This window comes from Drosophila willistoni, chromosome 3R, assembly GCF_018902025.1.
Source record: "Drosophila willistoni isolate 14030-0811.24 chromosome 3R, UCI_dwil_1.1, whole genome shotgun sequence".
In the NCBI taxonomy this organism is placed as follows: domain Eukaryota; kingdom Metazoa; phylum Arthropoda; class Insecta; order Diptera; family Drosophilidae; genus Drosophila; species Drosophila willistoni.
Genome location: NC_061086.1, coordinates 7,679,266 through 7,698,687, shown reverse-complemented (window position 1 = coordinate 7,698,687; position 19,422 = coordinate 7,679,266). Strand labels below are relative to the sequence as shown.

At 35.9% G+C, this 19,422-nt stretch overlaps 1 protein-coding gene across 1 annotated transcript in view; it reads right to left on the bottom strand.

The window, feature by feature from the left end:
• LOC26529200 overlaps window positions 1–19,422 on the bottom strand; it is a 52,786-nt gene that overhangs the window by 6,404 nt on the left and 26,960 nt on the right. The window contains exons 7-12 of the mRNA XM_015176962.3: window positions 16,816–16,967; window positions 16,615–16,759; window positions 13,100–13,230; window positions 7,667–7,826; window positions 5,382–5,590; window positions 1,457–1,619 (exon numbers count right to left, since the gene is read on the bottom strand). Coding sequence (XP_015032448.1) covers window positions 1,457–1,619; window positions 5,382–5,590; window positions 7,667–7,826; window positions 13,100–13,230; window positions 16,615–16,759; window positions 16,816–16,967 — 960 coding nt within the window. The remainder of the gene's footprint in view (window positions 1–1,456; window positions 1,620–5,381; window positions 5,591–7,666; window positions 7,827–13,099; window positions 13,231–16,614; window positions 16,760–16,815; window positions 16,968–19,422) is intronic.

Genomic DNA, 19,422 nt, shown 5'->3' with positions numbered 1-19,422 from the left:
CATGAAATAATGTAAATTTTTCATTACTAGCTGAAAAAGAGGGCATTTTTTATTCATCTAGCTATAATTCCGTAGCTAATAATCACACAAAGCCGTAGCAAATGCAGCTTTAAAATAAACTCGTTTTACTAAACGTTGTTAAATTTATAAATATTTATGTGAGTCGGTGGTATAACTACTGTCAATGTGGAGATGTCAACGGTTATTACACATATCAAGTATACGCTATGTGACCGCAAGTCAAAGAAAACTCGAGACGATATTTACCTCACAACAATTGCTGGCAATTGCTAGCAAATGTTAAACAAAATAGAAAAAAAAAAAAGAGAAGCAGTAATGCTAACGAGGGAAAACATAAGTGAAGGAAAGAGGGGAATAAGAGAGAGAGAAAAAGTAAAAATGCAAAAAGGCAGCATTAAGTATGCAGTTATTATGCGCTCTTTGTTGCACTTTCAGTAGCTGGCGTTGCCTTCACTTGCCGCCTCGTTATGAGTTGTTTCCTCCTTTTGCTTTTGCTGTTGCTTTGATTTTGCCTTGCACTCAAGGGCTGCGCATAAATGCATCATAAACTCGGCAGTTGCAATTCACAAGGACATTTTCTGTCTGCTAATATGCAAGGCTTCCATATCGTTCCCTATCCCCGCACACTATTCGTCTATTCTAACATAAGTAAAGTGAACTTTGAACTCAGCTCAATTTGTTGGCGTTGCTTCTGCTGTTGCTGCTTATTTTGCGCTTTGCTGGCATTTTTCTGTCTTTGCATTTTCAGCGTTTCGCATAAAATATGCGAATTGAATTTGTATTTAAAGTTTCCGTTTTTCGTTTCCGTTATCCTTCATCCTTTTTGGCCTGCATAACAAGCCAAAAACATTTTGTATGTACAAATTTGAGCTTAACTTTTAGCTGCTGGTGCTGCTCGTTGCCTCGGCTTGTGCTTTTAGCTAGTACTGATAAATTTAAACTTGAATTGAAAATTTACCAACTATTTTGTTGCTTTTCGGTATGTGTGTGTGTGGGATTGTATTTCCTTTTTCTAGCTTTATGCTTTCATTGCATTTTTATTATTATTTGTCTGTAACAACTCGAAAAGGAAGTTGCTGTGCTTTATATAAGTTACACACATATACACATACACACTCTCACGCCGCTCTTCTAGATGGCTGCCAAAGTGCACTTAAGTTCCTCATGTATTTTAAATGAGTCTGAAAACAAAAAAAAAATCCTTTGCAGGAAATAAACTACATATACATATTGTATATACATATATTTTGTAGTAGTATTTATATTGAAGCAATACTTTGACTCTTCTTCCTATCCTTTTGACCATTCTGAGTTCTTTTTACCGTTTGTTTTATTTCATTTTTTTTTTTGGGCCATTGATTGGCTCATCAGCAATTATAAAAAGGGAACAAATTGGCTGGCAATTTTTATGGTTTGTGTTGTTGGAGCAACTCACCTTCAATGCAATAAACCTCAAGTGAATCGGACGTTTGATTGACCACCGTACAATTGGTGGGAGCTTCCGGTTTGCCAGCAGCTATTAAATGGAATACACAGGGCTCCTTCTGTTGACCCACATTGTTGTCGGCCCAGCACATAATGGTGCCAAAGTCCATTTCCTGTAAAAAAAAAACACACACACACACAGATCAATCTTTTGTATTTTTGTGATTTAAAACGAAACGAAAGTTAATTCATTAAATCAATAGGAAACCCATATAAGCAAATGTCTTGTCAGCTTCATCATTGATTGATCACAGCTGTCAATAAGTTTTTCATTAATATAATTTCATGTCATGTGCTGACGGCTGGAAAGCGGGGGTGGGTGTGGTTGTGGGTGGATGCGGCTGCTTGAACAGAGAAAACTATGTTAACATGGCTTTCATTGAGCTACTCCTGCTGCTGCTGCTGCTGCTGCTGCTGCTCAACTGTGCGTGTCCATGTCTCTGTGTGTATCCTGCTAAGTGCCCCGCCTGCGGGTCTATTGTTTGTCCTTTTCTTCTACTTTCCACCTTCCCATGCTTTTTCCTCTGTTTGGTTGGCTAACTTATTTTTGTTTGCATTTTGTCAAATGTTGTGCTAATGAAAATCCTTCATATGGCCTAATGGTCAAGTGCACAGCAACAAAAGACAAAACAAAAAGCAAAACAAACAGGGCCAGAGCAAAAGCTCAGAGAGAGAGATAGAGAAAGAGAGAGAGAGAGAGAGAGAGAATGAGAGGTACAATTGATTTTTCCCCCATTTGTGTTAGTATGTGGGTGTATATCTATCTATGCCCCCCGTCTCTGACAAAATCGGACCACTTAATCAACGTCACAGCGGCAAGGACTCATTAAAAATTAAAATCACTTGCACAACAACAACAAGAACAACACCAAATACAACAACAAGAAAATGTCAACACAAATTGCAGCTTATTTATCAGTCAGAACGCGTTCTACTTGCTTGGAGCTAACAAGTTAGCTTAGCAACACAGACCGACCGCCCGAAGCCGCCAAAAAGTAGGCGGCCGCCACCACCGCGTGCCAAGTTAATTAAAACAAGCGCAAAACTCATTGTTTAAAGCAGTCAGCCTGAGCCTTTAGTAACCTACTCCAAGAGTTTAAAGCGATTCTGAACTTTAACTCATATCAAAAATGTATATTGAAACTAATTAGAAGCTTTAAAATCGATAAATAATTGATTTAAATATTTGGGGTTTCTTTTTTCAAAAATTAAAGGTTAGAGCTCAAAGGCAATTACAATTTGCCCAAGATAAGTCTGAAAAGGTTTTCAATTTATTAAGGATAAAATAGCCAGAGATCTAAATACATATCTTGACATTTTATGTCAAAAAAGTGTTAACCATTTAAAATTGCAGCTGCATTTCAGGTATTTATGTAAATTTATGACAAATTTATGAAAATTAAAATATTTACAATTATTCGCAAGGGATGCGTTTTTGTGTGTGTGCGTGTGTGTCTTTCTCTCAGTCTCTGTTTTGTGTGTGTTTGAGGTTTTGTTTTACATAGTGTTGGCAGAAAGGCGCCAACTTGGCAGCTGCCAACACTGCACGTCAGTATCAAAAGCCACTTATGTGTGCGTATGTGTATGTGTGTGGATGCAAAACAATAATAGAGCTGCCGCAAGCAGATACTTTCAAGCATTTTAAGTAATAACCAATTTACTCGTATATACAAAAAGCATAGCATACTGTTTAGGGAGAGAGAAACTGTTGTCAGCTTTAGACTAGTGACAGTGGCAACAACAAGAAGTGTCATTGCAACAAAACTTTACGGAAAATATGCATGCCCATAAAATTTATGATTATTATTTGATTTTGTTGATATTATTTTAATGTTGCGGCAAGCCAAAGGTAAATATTATTGCAGCTGACAGCAAAATGCGGCGACATTCTCCCTCTCTCTCACTAAATAGTTGACGAACATGTTTTCTATGTATTATTAATGCAATGTATAATGACAAATTTTGAACATTAAAGTAACAGTCTAACAGTCTTTTATTTAAAGAATACTTGTATTTTTGACAAATTTTGTTCTTTTACATAGATGTCAGTAGGCGGAAATTGTTAGACATGAAAAAGGAAGAATTCAGAATCAAAAAAGAAGTGAAGAAAGAAACATGCCCGTGCTGGAGAAGCGAAATTAATGAGCTGTTGGATGTCGGCTGCCCTTTGAGCAACTCACACATACACCGACAGACATATAGCAAATGAGAGGAAGAAAAGGAAAGAGAAAAAATAGCAGACTAAGGCAAAATGGTAAAGAAAAATTCCGATGTTTGAGTTGCGGTTGCGGAAGCCGGAAACAGCATATATGACAACAGAACGGAAGGGATTTCTCATATTCAATTGAGCTAAATGATTTATAAGTATGAGTATGAGCTATGTTTGCTTGTGTGTGTTAGTTAGTGTGCATGTATGTGGGCGTGCAATCAATGCTCTGTCTGTATTTGTAAACGGAACTCATTTGAATGCCGTTTGACTATGAAAATTTTGGACTGCTTTTGATCGTTGAAATGTAAGCCACATTTGATGTCATCTTTGATTCGTTTTTTTTTTTTTTGCAAAAGCCAAGAGTAAATGTTGGGAATCGAATAATTGAAATTTACAGAAACTTAAAACTTTTTAGTACCATTTAGAAAAGATAACAACTAAAAAAGTCAACCTTTATGTTGTTGTCATTACTTTAATAAGCAGCAATCAGCCACAAAAATATTAGCCTGAAACATAACATGTTCATCATATCAAACCAGAACATATTTGTGGTTCGATTTTAATGATCACCTAAATCTACTATCATTTTACAGACTTCACTTTGTTTGCAACACATATTAATTTTACCCTTTCATTTGAACTGAACTTTGTGCCATCTAACAATAAAAATTTACACACATGAAATCAAATGTGAATGTGAATGCATGCTGCAAATGCCAGATACAAAAGAATCAGAGACAGAGATGTCGAGACTAAGAGTTTGACCATGGCATTTTGGCAAAAATGAAACTGAACTGAAAATTTGAAAACTGAAAACTCAGGACACTGATGGTCAATTTGCTTGGTCAATTGCTGGGGTGGAATTGTTCAAAAATTGCTATGGCAATTGATGTTGACGATTGGCAATTTCAGAGACACAGAGAGAAAACGAGTGTGTTTGTGTATGTGTGTGTGTATGTGTATGTGTGTGAGAGCCGAAGAGAGAGAAAATGCGACATTTCCTTATCTACTCATGATGATAACCATTAAAAATTATTGGCATTTACTTTAGCATTTCTCTTTCCCATAACCTTTAGCTTTTGTTCTGTATGTGTGTGTGTATTTTTTTTTAATTAGAAAGCAGTGCTAATAGAATTTTTAATTAAAATTGTTGGACAGCAACTTCCCCAAAAGGTTGTTCTGGTTGTTGTTTTTGTCGTTGTCTCCATGTGCCTCCGCACCTCCTCCTACCGCATATTTCAGTTCTGTGGGATTTGGTGTGTATTGTTTTTACATTTTCCTCAACCGACAGCGTGACACGCACATGCGAGACCGTGCGGGCAACAACCGCCTATTAATTAAAATTTTGCTATTTTATTTCAACTTTCCATCAGACCATAGTCCATGTTACCAGAAAATGTCAAATGTGTCAATAACAATTTAACATCATCATCCTCATCATCATCATCGTTATTAGAGGGAGGAGTAAAAGAGGCGGAAAAATGAAAATTTAATGCCAACCGAAAACCAAGGACCACAACAAAAGGTTACATTTACAATTTCAACGTTCTTCCACCCCCAACCCATATCTTGAGATTGATTGGTGTCAAAGTGTGTTCTTATTTTCCTTTTGATTTCATATTTTTGTATAGTTTGTCATTATTTATTTGTTACGATTCTAACTTACCTTAACTGGTGTATAGGTCAGTGTTGAACCCTGAGCTGAATGTGGTCGAAATCCGCTTTGTGGCATATCGAAAGTCTCGGCGGTGTTATTGAAGGACCACTTAAAGTTCTCTGGCGGCGGAAAGGCATCCACTTCGCAAACAATTTCGGCTGCTTCGTTGCGGGCCACGCCATAGATTTTCTTTTGATCGGGCCGGCAAATTGGTTTATCTGCAAGTAGTATAAGGGAAAAGAGAGAGAGATGAGAGATAAGGGAGAGAAGGTAATACAAACTTTGATGTTTTCAAGTGCATTTTGCTGTTCGGTTGCAGTAACCAAAGTAAAGTAAAGCCAAGGCAGATCAATAATCGCATCAAACAGACTAGTTGCCTAGCTGGCTGACTGGAACCCAGTTGGGCTTCATCTTTTGTCTTTTTTGTTTTTGCATGCCTTCTACAATATGGCAAGCGAGCAAAGTAAAGGCAAACCGCACTTCAAATCCTAAGTAGAAAAGTTTCAAACTGAAGATGGCAACCACCGGGCAACCGGGCAAACCAACTAAACAGAAAAACCGAAACAGAAAACAAAAAAATGAGAAAACAAAAAAGCGACTGCCCCGAAACGTTAAGTGAAAGAAAAACTTTTAGCCAACTGAAAATTCAATTTCTTCTAATCCTTGGTCAGGCAAATCTTACTAGCCAGTTGCTGTTGTCGCTGCTGTTCTGCTGTTGGTTATAAAAGTTGCAACTGCAAGTCTACAATTTATTGTTCAATTTGACAACTGTCGATATTGTATGCGAAAGAAAGCCGTAAACAAATTCGAAAGGAATAGAGGAAATAGGATACCACTAGATACTGGCAGGAGTCAAAGGAGGCGGCACTGCCTTGGGATTGTGGACCACACACAACTCGGGTGCCGAAAAGTGTGTGGAAAAGCAGAGGAAGAAAAGCTTTGGTTGTACCAGGCGGAAGCTTAACTCTCTGCCCACCGAACGACCTTCATGGTATAAAAAAGGAAAACAACAGCGGCAAAAAAGTTTTAGAAGCGCAAAAAGAAAAAAACGAAGTTAAACCCGTAAAGGAAATGGCACAGGAAAACCAAAAGCATAAGGCAACAACAGCTACTACAATGTGGAAACGACACAAAAGCAAAGACAATGAGAATAAGAATCCCATGCCTGTTAAATTGCTTGAAAAAGGCAAACTAATTAACCAAAAGTTAAGGGTTTAAACACTTTCACTCTTTCTTTCCCTCTCGGTCTTTCTCTCTCTTTATCCAAACTGGGCTTGCGTTGAACACAAATTGAGCAGAAGGTTTGAGACCAAAATTAATTGTTATAGTCGAGAGAAAATGTTTGATATTTCATTTTGAAGAGAAATTTAAGATTTTACCAAAGCTGCTAAACTTAAGGCCGCTAGTGAACCACACAATGAACTGATGCGAGCCGAGCCGATAGCATATACAATAGAGAGTTCAAAATGGGAGAATGGGGCGTATACGCAATAAAACTGCAAGAGGGCCACAAAAGGGCATGCTGTCATTGCCGTTCTATGGTCGCACTCGAACACTCAATAATGCTCGTTTTTGTATGTCAAAGGTTCACTCGTGAAACCAAACAGAAGCAGCAGCAGCAGCAACAGCATCCCCCTAGCTAGCTAAGGGTTAACTGTTGGTTGTGGTTTGGTGTTTGAATTGCTCGTGTGTGTATTGTATTGAGAAAGAGCCATGATTTCGATTTTAAATGGCCATCTCTTGCCCTAAGCGGCTGAAAATGTTTGTTAATGGCCAATGGCTATATCCACGTCTTTAATGATCCCCTATTGAGATGGCTCCTTTTCTTTTGCTGGCTTTTTATGGGTCATAAGGTAAAAAGTTAAAGTTGCCAAAGAACGATAAAAGCTAGAAATGAGATTTATAGGTAATCAATGAAAATGAAATTTTAAAGAAAATCATGAAATTCTTATCAAAGTAAAAGCTTGCAATGAAATTTTTGAATCAATACTTTAAGTGAAATCAAAAAGGTTGGAGAAAAAGTTTGTTTCCCGTATTGACTGTTTTTCTAGGATCAAACGTAAGTATCTTTTGGGACAGGTTTTATTAAGATTTAAATTAAATTGCTTAAAAAACATTTGAATACTAGACCGCTAAAATTTGGAATTATTTTTGTCTCTTAGCCAAAGACATTTCACTATCTAAGTTAAACTATTGTAAAAGTAATCTTTCTTGTTAAATTATTTTGAGTGGTTGAAATTAGACTGAAAATAATTTTCCATACATGTTCGTTTAAATAAATTCTCTATACTTACACATCACTTTCAGTTCCACCACATTTGAGTCGCCATCGCCTTCTACATTAGAGGCTGTGCAGGTATAATTTCCCGCCTGATGACGCGTGACACCCTGGAGGGCCAGATCTCCGCTGCTGACAATTACGCCAGCTCGTTGATTGTGTTGGATGATTTGATGCTGCAGGTGGCAGGCAGTCAGAGCACACAAAAAGGGAAAAGACATAAAAGGTAAATACAAATGAAAATCCGTTATAATTGGGGACTTATACCATATACATATATGTATGTGAGATGGGAGAACAAGTCAATTGCATACTTTGAATGGCTAATCAGCTTTTGTCTATGTTGTCAGCTGGAAGTTACATACAGATACATATACACATACACACAAAAGAGACCGTGGGAGAGGCAGAAAAGCTATCTACCTTCCTAATTAGTGCGACTTAAGGATTAAAATCTCTGAGCGGCATTTCGTTTTTCCTAATGGCCGAATAGAAAATCAGTCGGCCAGGACTTAAGGTTAAAAATTTAATAGCATACCAAGCGAAAATAGGTTCCAATAATGAAAATAGAACCATATACTTTAAATGATTTTAACCATTTAAACCTTATATGTAAAAATGTAAAGTGAAATTTGTTGTCCCTTTACTTTTAAAGGAATGTCTTTACATGAACATATGTATCTTTAAGACATAATAATAAACATTTAAGGTGTGTTTTTTTCCCTTCAGTTTTTAGATGTTGAGAAAAAGGAAGAAACAAAATCACATAAATCCCTCTTCACATATGCCAAGAGCCGCTTCATTAGAGCGCAGCAGCAATACAGTTTCCGGTGCTACGTGTTACGAATTTGTAAAAATGCCTGAAAAATCAGCCAATATTTACTTTAAGTTGCCCTCCTCTCACACACACACACATATATATATATTTATATATACGTACACCTATAGCCATTCACAAGTGTAAACAATCTTGGCAGGCTTGACCTTTTTTCTTCTCTTTCTCTCACACTCTCTCCCTCTCTTTCGCACTACCTCTCTCTATAGCTTTGGCTCTTGGCTTTTCCCAATGTGCCGGCACTCGAGAACCAGAACAGCAGCAACAACATTTTTGACGCATTTCCCCAGAGCCTTGTGCCATTTAGCAGCAGCGGCAACAACAAATTCGCACTTTCGCAGCGTGGAACACACAAAAGGCATTGAAATAAATAAAAATGTGTATAAATATTGTCGACAAAAGTCAAAAAGAGGCCAAAACAAAAGCCCAAAGCTGCCTCTACTACTTCAGCCTCTATGACCTTAGCACAAATGCAAACAAATAAACACCCACCAACCGCACACACCAATACAGACATACACACACTCACAATGCATACAAATACATTTGAGAATATGTGCAAATAGCTTGAAACAATGCAACACTTTGATAATAATGTTGCTTATAGACATTCAAGTCTGCCGACCTAAAATGGGCCACAAGTCGAACAGAAGTGCAAAGAGGGAAAGCTTGAGCGAAAAAGAGAGAGAAAGTGAGGGAATGGGAAAGGCAGCCTGGTGCTATTCCATTCGCGTCTTTTGTTAAGCTTGAAACAAGACAAATTTGCCTTTCATTCATTATAAGCGCTGTCAATAATTATATAGTGGATATGGCTTTGACAAATGCCATCAAGATATCGACTACTAAACAATATATTTAGTGCTCGCCTCAAATTGACAGTTATTTGTGCCATAAAATTCATAGAAGTAGGCGAAGAAAATTGAGATATACTCATTGGGGGATAAGATATAAAATTATATTAAGCTGAAAATGTCTATAACGAACTACTGACTCTTTCTATCTACATAAATGAAATCAAAAAGACTAAACTTTCATTATTTTTTCCTTTTAACATAAAGCTGATGATAAATTTTTTGAACCTTTTTCTTCTTACTTACTTCTTAATTTTTTGTTGGCTACGCCCGTGCATTAATTGAACTCACATATACCTAAGTATATACTTATTATGGTGACATATATCGTCAAAATAAACATAGAGTAGACATTAAATTCAGGAATTTTAAATACACAAACAGCCTTCAATAGTCCGCCCTCATTTCTGCCACCTACATTGCTCTGTCTACTTTGCAGTCCCCCCTCTTATATTCACAGAACCTTACCTTTCCCTTGGGGTTTTACTTAAATAGCCCCCAAAATGTTCGCTCAGCCATTTGCTGAGCTCAGCCAGAGGCAACCCAGGGCGTTTTCTTTTCAACGCTGCCGACTGCTGCCGCTGCTTCTGCTGCTGTCTGTCATAAAACAAATAAAAATGTCACCAGGCCATACACCAAAAATAACAACAACAACAGCAACAGCGACAGCGGCAAATAAATGGGTAGAAGAAAAAAAGTAAAAGTAAATAAAGTTCAAGGTTGACAAAATATAAGTAGAAATTGTTTCGCTTCACCGACTACTGAGTATGAGAAGCAGAAGGATTAGTTCATACAGTTTCAGGGCACATCCTGTGCAGCTTTTCCGCAGGTCTGAACCCTTTTTTTGTTGGTTCTTTGCTCAATGCTAATGGGAGCCCAAATAATTTTTTTTCAGTGTTTTCTTTTCTGTTTTGTCATATTTGTTGTAGTTTGTCTATTTGTTTGTCAGGTTGTTTGTTTGTCTTTCTAATGCTTGGAAGCCCCTTCCCAACCATAAATACCCAATTAGTTAAGGTAATTTACTTAATGGCTCTAGAGATTGATGTAAATTTGTTAAATTTATTTAAATTTTGTTTCGTTTTCCATGTAGACCTGGTTTTCTTCCCATTGACTGATTTTGCAATCAAATTTTCTGCCTTTTAGCATTTGTAGAAAATGTGTGAAACAAGCAAGTTTTACTGCCAGTCGAAATTCACATCAAAGTTACATTTTCTTGAACAATTTTCTCCCCTTTTTGATGTTGGTGTTTTTGTTGTTAATGAGCATGCGAAAGTTTTCCACATGCCATGAAGAACTTTTACTGTGTGTGTGTGTGTGTGTGTATTTGTGTTGAAGTTTAATAAAACTAATTGTTAATTTAATTTGCCAGTTCGTCGTTAATTGTCAGCATGTATAATTGAATAATAACTTTCTTCATCATCTTCATGCCTGTTTTCTTCTTTATTTTCATTGTTTTAGTTACATACACACTTATACGAGAATGTATGTATGTATACGTATGTGATATCAATTAATTGCACAAGCAGCAAAGGCAACGTCTTTCTCTCTCAATTCCTCTCTCTTTGTCTTCAAATACTTGTTAATAATTGCATAAGACACTTTATTGTTGTTAGGTTAAATTTAATTTGATTTGTCTTGAATTTTAATTGCAATTTGTGCTTTCATTGTAGAAAAAAGGCATTGGTCGGTTTCTTTTTCTCCCCTTTAGTTACTAGTTTTCTTGCTTCTTTGCCAATTAACCATTGACTTTTAATGAAGGTCTCGAACCTGGGCGGGTTGTGGCCTCCGTCTTATGCAATGGATGCAATTTGCTTGGCTTAGCCTTGAACTCATTACGCATACGGCATGTGAGTCGGAGCATATATGCTAGACGAAAAGTGTCATTGCCGATGTTGGCATTGCCATTGCCGTTAACGTTAACGTTTGCTGTTGCTCTTCTTACTTTGCCCTCACTCGTTCCAAGTCCTCCTTTCATTACCATTTTGGCTTGGCACTAAACTTTTATTGTTATGAGATAGAAACGGATGGGGTGGAAATGAAAAGAGGTGTTGGTTTTAGGGAGGTTTGGCAACGGCGTGAAAGTGAAAATTGCAAATGAACTAACTAACTAACTGTGTTTTCTAGTTTTCGCCTTGTTAGACCAATTCAGATATAAGCTGAATGCATGTAAGGGCGTTTCAACATGGGGGTTCAAGACAGGTGGACACCTTCGAAAAGTAGAACTAAAGTTTTTATCCCAAATTATATTCAATATTTAAATTCAAACAATAAATTGCCTAAATGTCTCCCTCTACTTTTATTTATTTAACTCTCTAACCCAGTTAGAAGGATTGTTTATTTTTTAAACACACCTTCATTAACGAATACAAATATAGTACATAAAAACAAGATTAATAAGCGTCTATTTAGAGCTTAAAAGACTTTACCTATGATTTACTATGAACTATTTGGGCTATGATTTATTAATAAGCCCCCTTTTTGAATGGCATCTGGCTGCTATTTCATCTTACTTTGTCATTCATTTACATTTAACATTGACTTCTAAAGCTCATTGATTGGCAACGTAAAAATAATTAGCATTCTCTACGTTTAATTTTCCTCTTTCCCCCTCCATGTAACCATCAAATAAACATCCATTTGTTGTGTACAAAAATTTTGGATTTTGTATATAGTACAAGTTGTTTGTACATTGTTGGCCTAACAGAAAGTTTCGAGTGTTTGTTTGCTGTTTATTTATTATTATTATTATGTGAATTTGGCCAAAAAGTTTTTTGTTCTTCTTGTTTGCTCATGTACTTCACGTTGTCGTCGTTGTTGCTTTTTCTAATGAATTCAATTAGTATTCATATTATTCATGCACTTGATTCAATTCAGTTCCAGTTTCAGTTGCCTTTCATCCTTGTTAGAATTTATATTTGCTTGTGTATTATGTTTTATCTATGTATTGTCTGCTCAAGTTCTTTGTGCCTTGTGGGTAAAAGTAATAAACAAATAATTTTACTTGTAAACTTTTTTGCTTCACATCTCCTTCTGCCGTTTTCTCGGTACCTATTCCATTTTACCGTTTGTTCGACCACTTGACTCAATTGCCTTAAAATAATTGGCCAATAATTCAGTAAAAATGACCACTTAATTTTTGTTTCATAACACGGAGAACAAGAGGAACAACTAACGAAAAATTTTACTCGTACGTTAAAGAAAGTTTCCTGAGTTATGACGAAGACACGCCAATGTCTGGGGAATTGCCGGAAGTGACTAATAGAAGAAGACAAGAGTTTCGTTTCTATTTCTATACCCAATTTGCCCTGAGTGCATTAAGCACTGTGAATAACATTTGAAGGTCAATATGTTTTTCATTCTCGAGGGTCGTTTGATATTTCCAAGAAAATGTATTGATATTTGGCAAGAAAAAAGAAGATAAAATGAAAAGGGATTTTATAATCGTTTCCACTACACTGCACAACAAATTAGGATTTCTAGATTTCACAGGGCTTCTATGAGTAAGTAAAATTACTTGCTTGTTGTATAGTGTTATTCGATTAAACCTTAAACATGTATGCAAATATCTTTGGGCTAGGATTGATAGTTATTGTCCAGTTGAGAACTGTCCCATATGTTTACTCGAACGGTTCATCTTACTTACACTCGCAATCCCTCTCCCTTCTTGTCTCTTTATGTTTGCTTTTGTTTTTCGACTTGCTTGTTTCATTCCATTCACATCATCACTTCATAAATATTTCAAGATGGAAATGTTGTTACTTACATTATGTTTCCAGACAACTTTATAAGCAGCCGGATTTGCATGCACTTTACACTCAAAATAAACATCATCGCCTTCCTCAATGTCCTCCGGATTTAGATTTGATCCCAGATCCAGTTGTAAGGTGGGTATGACTGCAATGTAAGGAAGTGAGATAAGAATACAGTGACAGCAAGACAGAATGAAAGATGAAAATTTCTAGCCAGTATTTGCTGAATGCATTTTCTTAGAGTTCTTAGTTTGTGCCTAACTATCTATCTATCTATCTGCCAAGAGCAATTTTTAGACAAAACTTGTTTGCTATTGTTTTAGTTGGTGAGAAAAAAAAGGAGGTTAATCTAAGCTTATCTGTGATTAGTGTCGTTTCCTTTTTTTTGTGTTCTCTTTTTTCTATCATTTTTCTTCTGTAGCCACCTCTTTCACTTGTTTATTATTATTTTGTTTATTGTTGTTTTTCTGTTTTTTTTTTTTTTGGCAACTTTTCTCAGCTCGTTCTCTGTCTGTCTCTTTTCTTTTGCTTTTCCTTTTCCTTGCCTTTTATTTTTTGTTGTTTTGCCACGTTCTTAGTAGCAACAGCAGCAGCAGCAAGTTTGTTCTTTAAGCCGATTTCGTCTTTTGCAAAGACTTGTTAATGAAAATGAAATTCGCTTGCCTTAACACAGAGAATTGAACAAAGTGAAAAAGGGAAGAGACAGACTAAGAAGACTTTTAAGAAAAAGACGCACAAGTAGGACGAGCAATGGCAGTTTGAGTTGGAGTAGCAGTTTGCATAATTTAAAGACTTTTTCCATGTGCTCAACAAGTTCATTAGCGTTGACTTTAAGCCTAACTAGATGAGGCCAAGAGGATGAAAATAGACCAGGAGTACACACACACATACATAGGGTTGCTGCGGTTGGGATGGGCTTAAGTGGTAATAACTGTCACTGGCAAAGCTGGACAAGCTAGCCAAGTTAGCTTGGGCTAATGCATTTTATGGCTCATATACACACACACATACAGCCATACAAAAAAAAGACTCTGTATAAAACCAAAACCAGTAACGACTTTTGAGTGCAGTGCATTGCCACATTATGTTGCACTACAGTCAGTATATATATATATATATATATATGTGTGTGTGTCTCTTGGTGAGTCTCTGTCTGTGTTGCCTGTCATTGTCTATTGCGAAAACTTGAACCACTGCTCGTTAGCAGCCCTTAAATTGATTCCACAAGCCGTTCTGACCAACATTGCCTGGCCATATAAATTGCATTAAGTTGAAACTTATTTCTTTTGGCCAGAGAAAAATTGGCTTATACTGCCAAAAGATTAATTGCATACGACACTCGAATACAGTATATAACAATGAACTGGGTTTTGTCTTCTCATCAGCAGTGTTTAATTTGATATCTTAATTGAATATTATTGTCTTTTCAATAGGTTAGAAAATTGTTTAAAAATCATGCATCTAAAACTGTGTTAAAGCGACAAAATATTGAAATCCTATCCAATCATCAAACCTTACACTCCTACGAGAAAGATCTAGGTTTTTAGCTGCTAATTAAATCATTTTTAAAAGATTCCTGATAATACATTTAGTATTTTGCTTCTCATTTGATGACTTCAAATTCTGTTATTTTTTTTTTAGTATTTTTTTTTTTTGGTAATTTCATTTACTCTTCTTCGTTTTTTAATGCTGATGCGAGTTGATTGTGTGGAAAATAAGTTTGTGTGTTTGCGCTTCGCCCCCTTGCTTTAGATTAAGGTATTTAAGATAACTTTTTTATGACCATTATAAAGTGTATAAGTAAGTATGATGTGAAATAATGAGGAAATTATTGGCACTGCTTCAACTTTTCAATCTCCAAAAAACAAAGAAAAAACAAAAAAAATAAGAGGAAGGAAGTGGAGACAGAGACAGAACAGAAAGCAGGGCAAACAAAGAGCTCACTTGAAGAAGACACAAAACATTTTTCCTTATTTTTTTTTTTTTGTTTTTCCCTCGTTTGGTTTTTATTTTCACACGCCAGGAAGTGGAGCAGCAGCAGAGAGTGTAGATGGCAGGAGATGGAGGGCAAAATATATTTTAAGCACGCTATAAACATGTAAATGAGCATGGAAATTGAAATTGTTATCTAATTTTTTATATCAACGCAGCGCGCGCACAAAAATGAGAGAGTCAAAGTCAGCAGAAGCGAAAGGAGTAGAGAAAGAAAAGTTTCGCAATGCCAATGTTGGCAGAGAAAAGTCTTCTCTAAAGATAATAGGACATGGGGCACACTGACGACAACGTCAGAGGAGATACTTGAGACTTGAGACTATTGAAACATAAAAGGGGTTTACCATGAGCCCACCTCCCATTGCCCTCCGCTACTCGCCTGAGATTGTGTATGAGTGGGTTAAAGTCTTTGAGTTGCCACTTTATAAGTATAAGTTGACACACACATATTGCCTTATAGTGTGCCACGATTTCACGTCTCCTCATTTTCCCTTTGTTTCTTTTTTTTTTTTTTAATATTTTGCCATAGAAATTTTATTAACAAACTTTTGCCTTGGCCCATAAAACAAACAAAAGCTCGACATTTGAGCCAAAAATAAAAAAAGGGAAAAACGTATGCATTCCGCGGGCAAAAGCAGAAAAAAAACTTCTTTGCCATGTCTATGGCATTTGTATGCAAAACAGTATTGATTCCCAGGACATGGGCGATAAGCGCTTGACATAGTTTATGGGATTGGCTGGCGTTCCTCTCTGCTTCTTTTATGCCCTTGCCAACCATAAGTCCACACCCCGATCCCGAACCCGCGAAACTTATCCGCGCGCTTGTCGTTAGTTTATGTCGCAGTCATAAAACAGAAGCGCACATATGTCAAACATGTGTGCAATTAAAGGGGTCGAACGGAGGTTAAACTATCGGCCCAGTTCTGATGGATAGAAACGGAAACTCAACCAACACGATTTATGAGCGTTGACTGACAAAAAACTTACACCAAAATCAACCGAAATTAGGCTACCATGTGAATGAAACCAGCAAATAAAGAAAACCTATTAGTTTAAACTTTAAAAATGATTAATTCGTACACGAAAAACTTTAAACGTTTCTATGGAAACTATAATGGACCATTTGACTTCAACTTATACACATTTAATGTGTAGATGTAATTTGAGCGCCTTCATCAATTGCAAGCAATTAGTTAAAAGTTTGGTTTCAGGCAAAAGATTATATGGACTGGATTTTGCACGAGTCTTCTTCTAAAGGTTTAATGAATTTTAAAATAACCTTTACGTGGGCATTAAAATTGAAAGGGATTGTAATTAAAGATTAAGACCTAAGAATAGAATAATTTTCAAGAAAAGTCTTGCCTCCGAAATATGATATTAATCAGCTCTTACTACTTGTATCTTGGTAACAGCTTAAAAGAACTCGTTTATGCGTGTAAATCAGCTTGATTTTTAAATTGAGTGCTGTCAAAAGAACTTACTACTTTCATTTAGCTAGAGCTTAATTTATTTATAGCCAGAGAGTGGTTGTACTTACAAAATACATTTAGTTTCATAGCCGTTTCGCGTATGCCATTGCGTACGAGTTCATTGGTGGCACGACAGGATAATGCTTTGCCATGATCTTCTCTGGAGGGTGTAATGGATAATACCGATGCGCTGACATTGCCATCCTCAGATACCTAGGCAATTGAGTGAATGAAATGAAAATATAAATAAGAGATAAAGATGAGCTTACCTTTTGACTGTGACCATGAAGTTCCACATTGCCCATCCACCAGGTTATTTTGGCTGGTGGCCTAGAACCAATGGCCTGGCATTCGATTTCATATTTTCGATCTGCCGACATGGGCTGATTGTTGAAGCTGATTTCAACCAATAAAGGTCGCACTGCAATGACAACAATATAAATTTGTTTGAGTGTGTGTGTGCATGTGTGTGTTTGCATTAATTTTCATAGTTAATTTATTTGCTTAAATGGCATTTAAGGTGATGGTGTTGTTGTTGTTGCTGTTTGTGGTGGAAATATTATGAGTTTTTCCCCCCTCTCCCTCTCTCTCTCTCTCTCTCTCTCTCTCTCGCTTTCTCTCTTATTCTTTCTGTTGATTTATTCAAATTGTGTGTGAAAAATCGAAAACGAAATCGAAATGCGAATGCAAATGACATGCAATGCAATTAAAATTAATTGCAACAAATTGCTAGCCGTGACCCATCTCGATCTTAACCATCAACCATTACGTTTTTCTTTTTTTTTTTCAAAACTAAAACAAGCAATAATAATGTAAATGATTTATGCCACAACCAATAACTTGCATTGATATTTAAGTACTTCTCAGATATACATTTTTGGGCAATTGACTGGGCTATTTACTAAAGCCAGTTTCATTTATGTCAATTTCCAAACATAATTGGCATATCGCCAATAGTTGGTTGAAATTCAAAATAAAACAAATTGAAAATAAAATATAGGTAAATAAATGAAAAATAGAAAAGAAAAAAAAACATAGATTTATGTAATTTTATCACATTTCTGTGTTAATAAATAAACATTTGCATATTCATTGTGATTGTGACTGAGCCAATTTGTTGGTCCATTGAATGGAAAATCGCTTTAAACAAACTAAAATCATTTGACAATAGGCAACGACTCTCACAATTTGTACGAAATTAATTTGGCTAATTTTTAATTGATGTTCCGACTAAATTAAATTGGAGTAGTGTTTTTTCTTAAAGATATATTTTCACGTTTCGCCATTTAAGTCTTTTAAACATGTTAAGGTGATAGGATTATAGAGCATCATCTGAAGTGGTGTCCTTTTTCGATCTTAATATTGAGAACGTTGCCTACGTCTACATCCCGTCTAATTATTTATGTATAGTAATCTTTAGGATGCATAACGTGCATTGAACAAAGCTCAGTTGTCCATGAGGTAATCGAAAGCAAAAGCTTGGACAGGTTCATTATCGCCTCGATTCATTGTGCAGATGGTTTTATATGCATTTGGCATTAGTCAATTCATTTGAAATTATGCATTTCAATTATGCATTTCATAGGAATATCAAAACAACAAATATTATATAAATATATACATTTTGTTGTAATTATATTGCATCATGGCCTGCCAGAGTATTTTATTTATTTCACTTTTATTTGATTTTTAATTGTAGTTGTTGATTTTGTTGTTGTTGTTATTGTTGTTGTTGTTGCTGCTGTTGCATTTACTGCGGTTGGCCGCGCATTTTATGCGTTATTTTAAAGAGTGTGACACATTCCAGTTACGAAAAAAAAAGAAAATGGGGAAAATAACAAGGGATTGAAACTATCTATATTTTTATTTATTTTAATCGCATTTTCTTTTTATGTGTGTGTGCGTGTGTGTTGCGGCTGTTATACAAGCATTTATTACAATATTATTGTTGTTCTTTATTGGTAGGCTGGCATTGGTGTTGGTGTTGTTGCACTTTATTGTAATTAAATTAATTATGCACATTGCGCATTGGAAAACCATTTAAATGTTTAATTAAACGCACTACAAAATGAAAATCGAGCAGAGCAGAATTAAAAAAAAATCGAAAAAAACCAAAAACAAGATACAAACGAAAAAGAAATAAAAAAAAACACCAAAACCAAAAAGAAAAACGGTTAACCCTGCGCCCAATTATGCAAATGAGACTATTAAATAGTTAAATTGTTTTTAATGCCAGCAAAAGATTCACACAAACTTTTTTAACACTATTACTACACAACCCTGTAACTTAAAGGAAAAAAACATTTTAAAACCAAAATCACAACTTTGTTTTACGGAATCGTTTCGGTAAACTTTGGTTCGATTCAAAATAATAATATAAGCATTAGTTGTTAACTCAAACAAAGACAATGCCAAATTGATAGGAAAGCATCTTTAATTTATTATAAACTTTTTGTTTTTCCTCTCACAGTCACACCAGTCACATTTTATTTCTGTAAATAGCTAATTATGATTATTTCTTTTAGGCTGCTTGTGTGAGAGTCGTGACATTAGTAATCTAATTGTTAGTGGCCATAAAATTAACTAATTAAGGTCATACTTATTATTCAACCTGCTTTGACGACACGCACAAGAATTCGTAGAGCCACGAAAAGAGAGCGATGAAGGAGAAAAGTGCGGCGGGGAGCCTACTATTCCCTTCCCTTCCCGAAACAACTCAAGGTCAAATGATGATGGCAATCTGTAGGCATGTTTATATTAATATTCGCATGCCTTAATTGACACTGTCGAAAAGTCGTAGACATTTCGATGCTCTTTTATTATCGACATGTTAACTTTTATGTTGTCTAAGTACACACACACGCACACACACACAC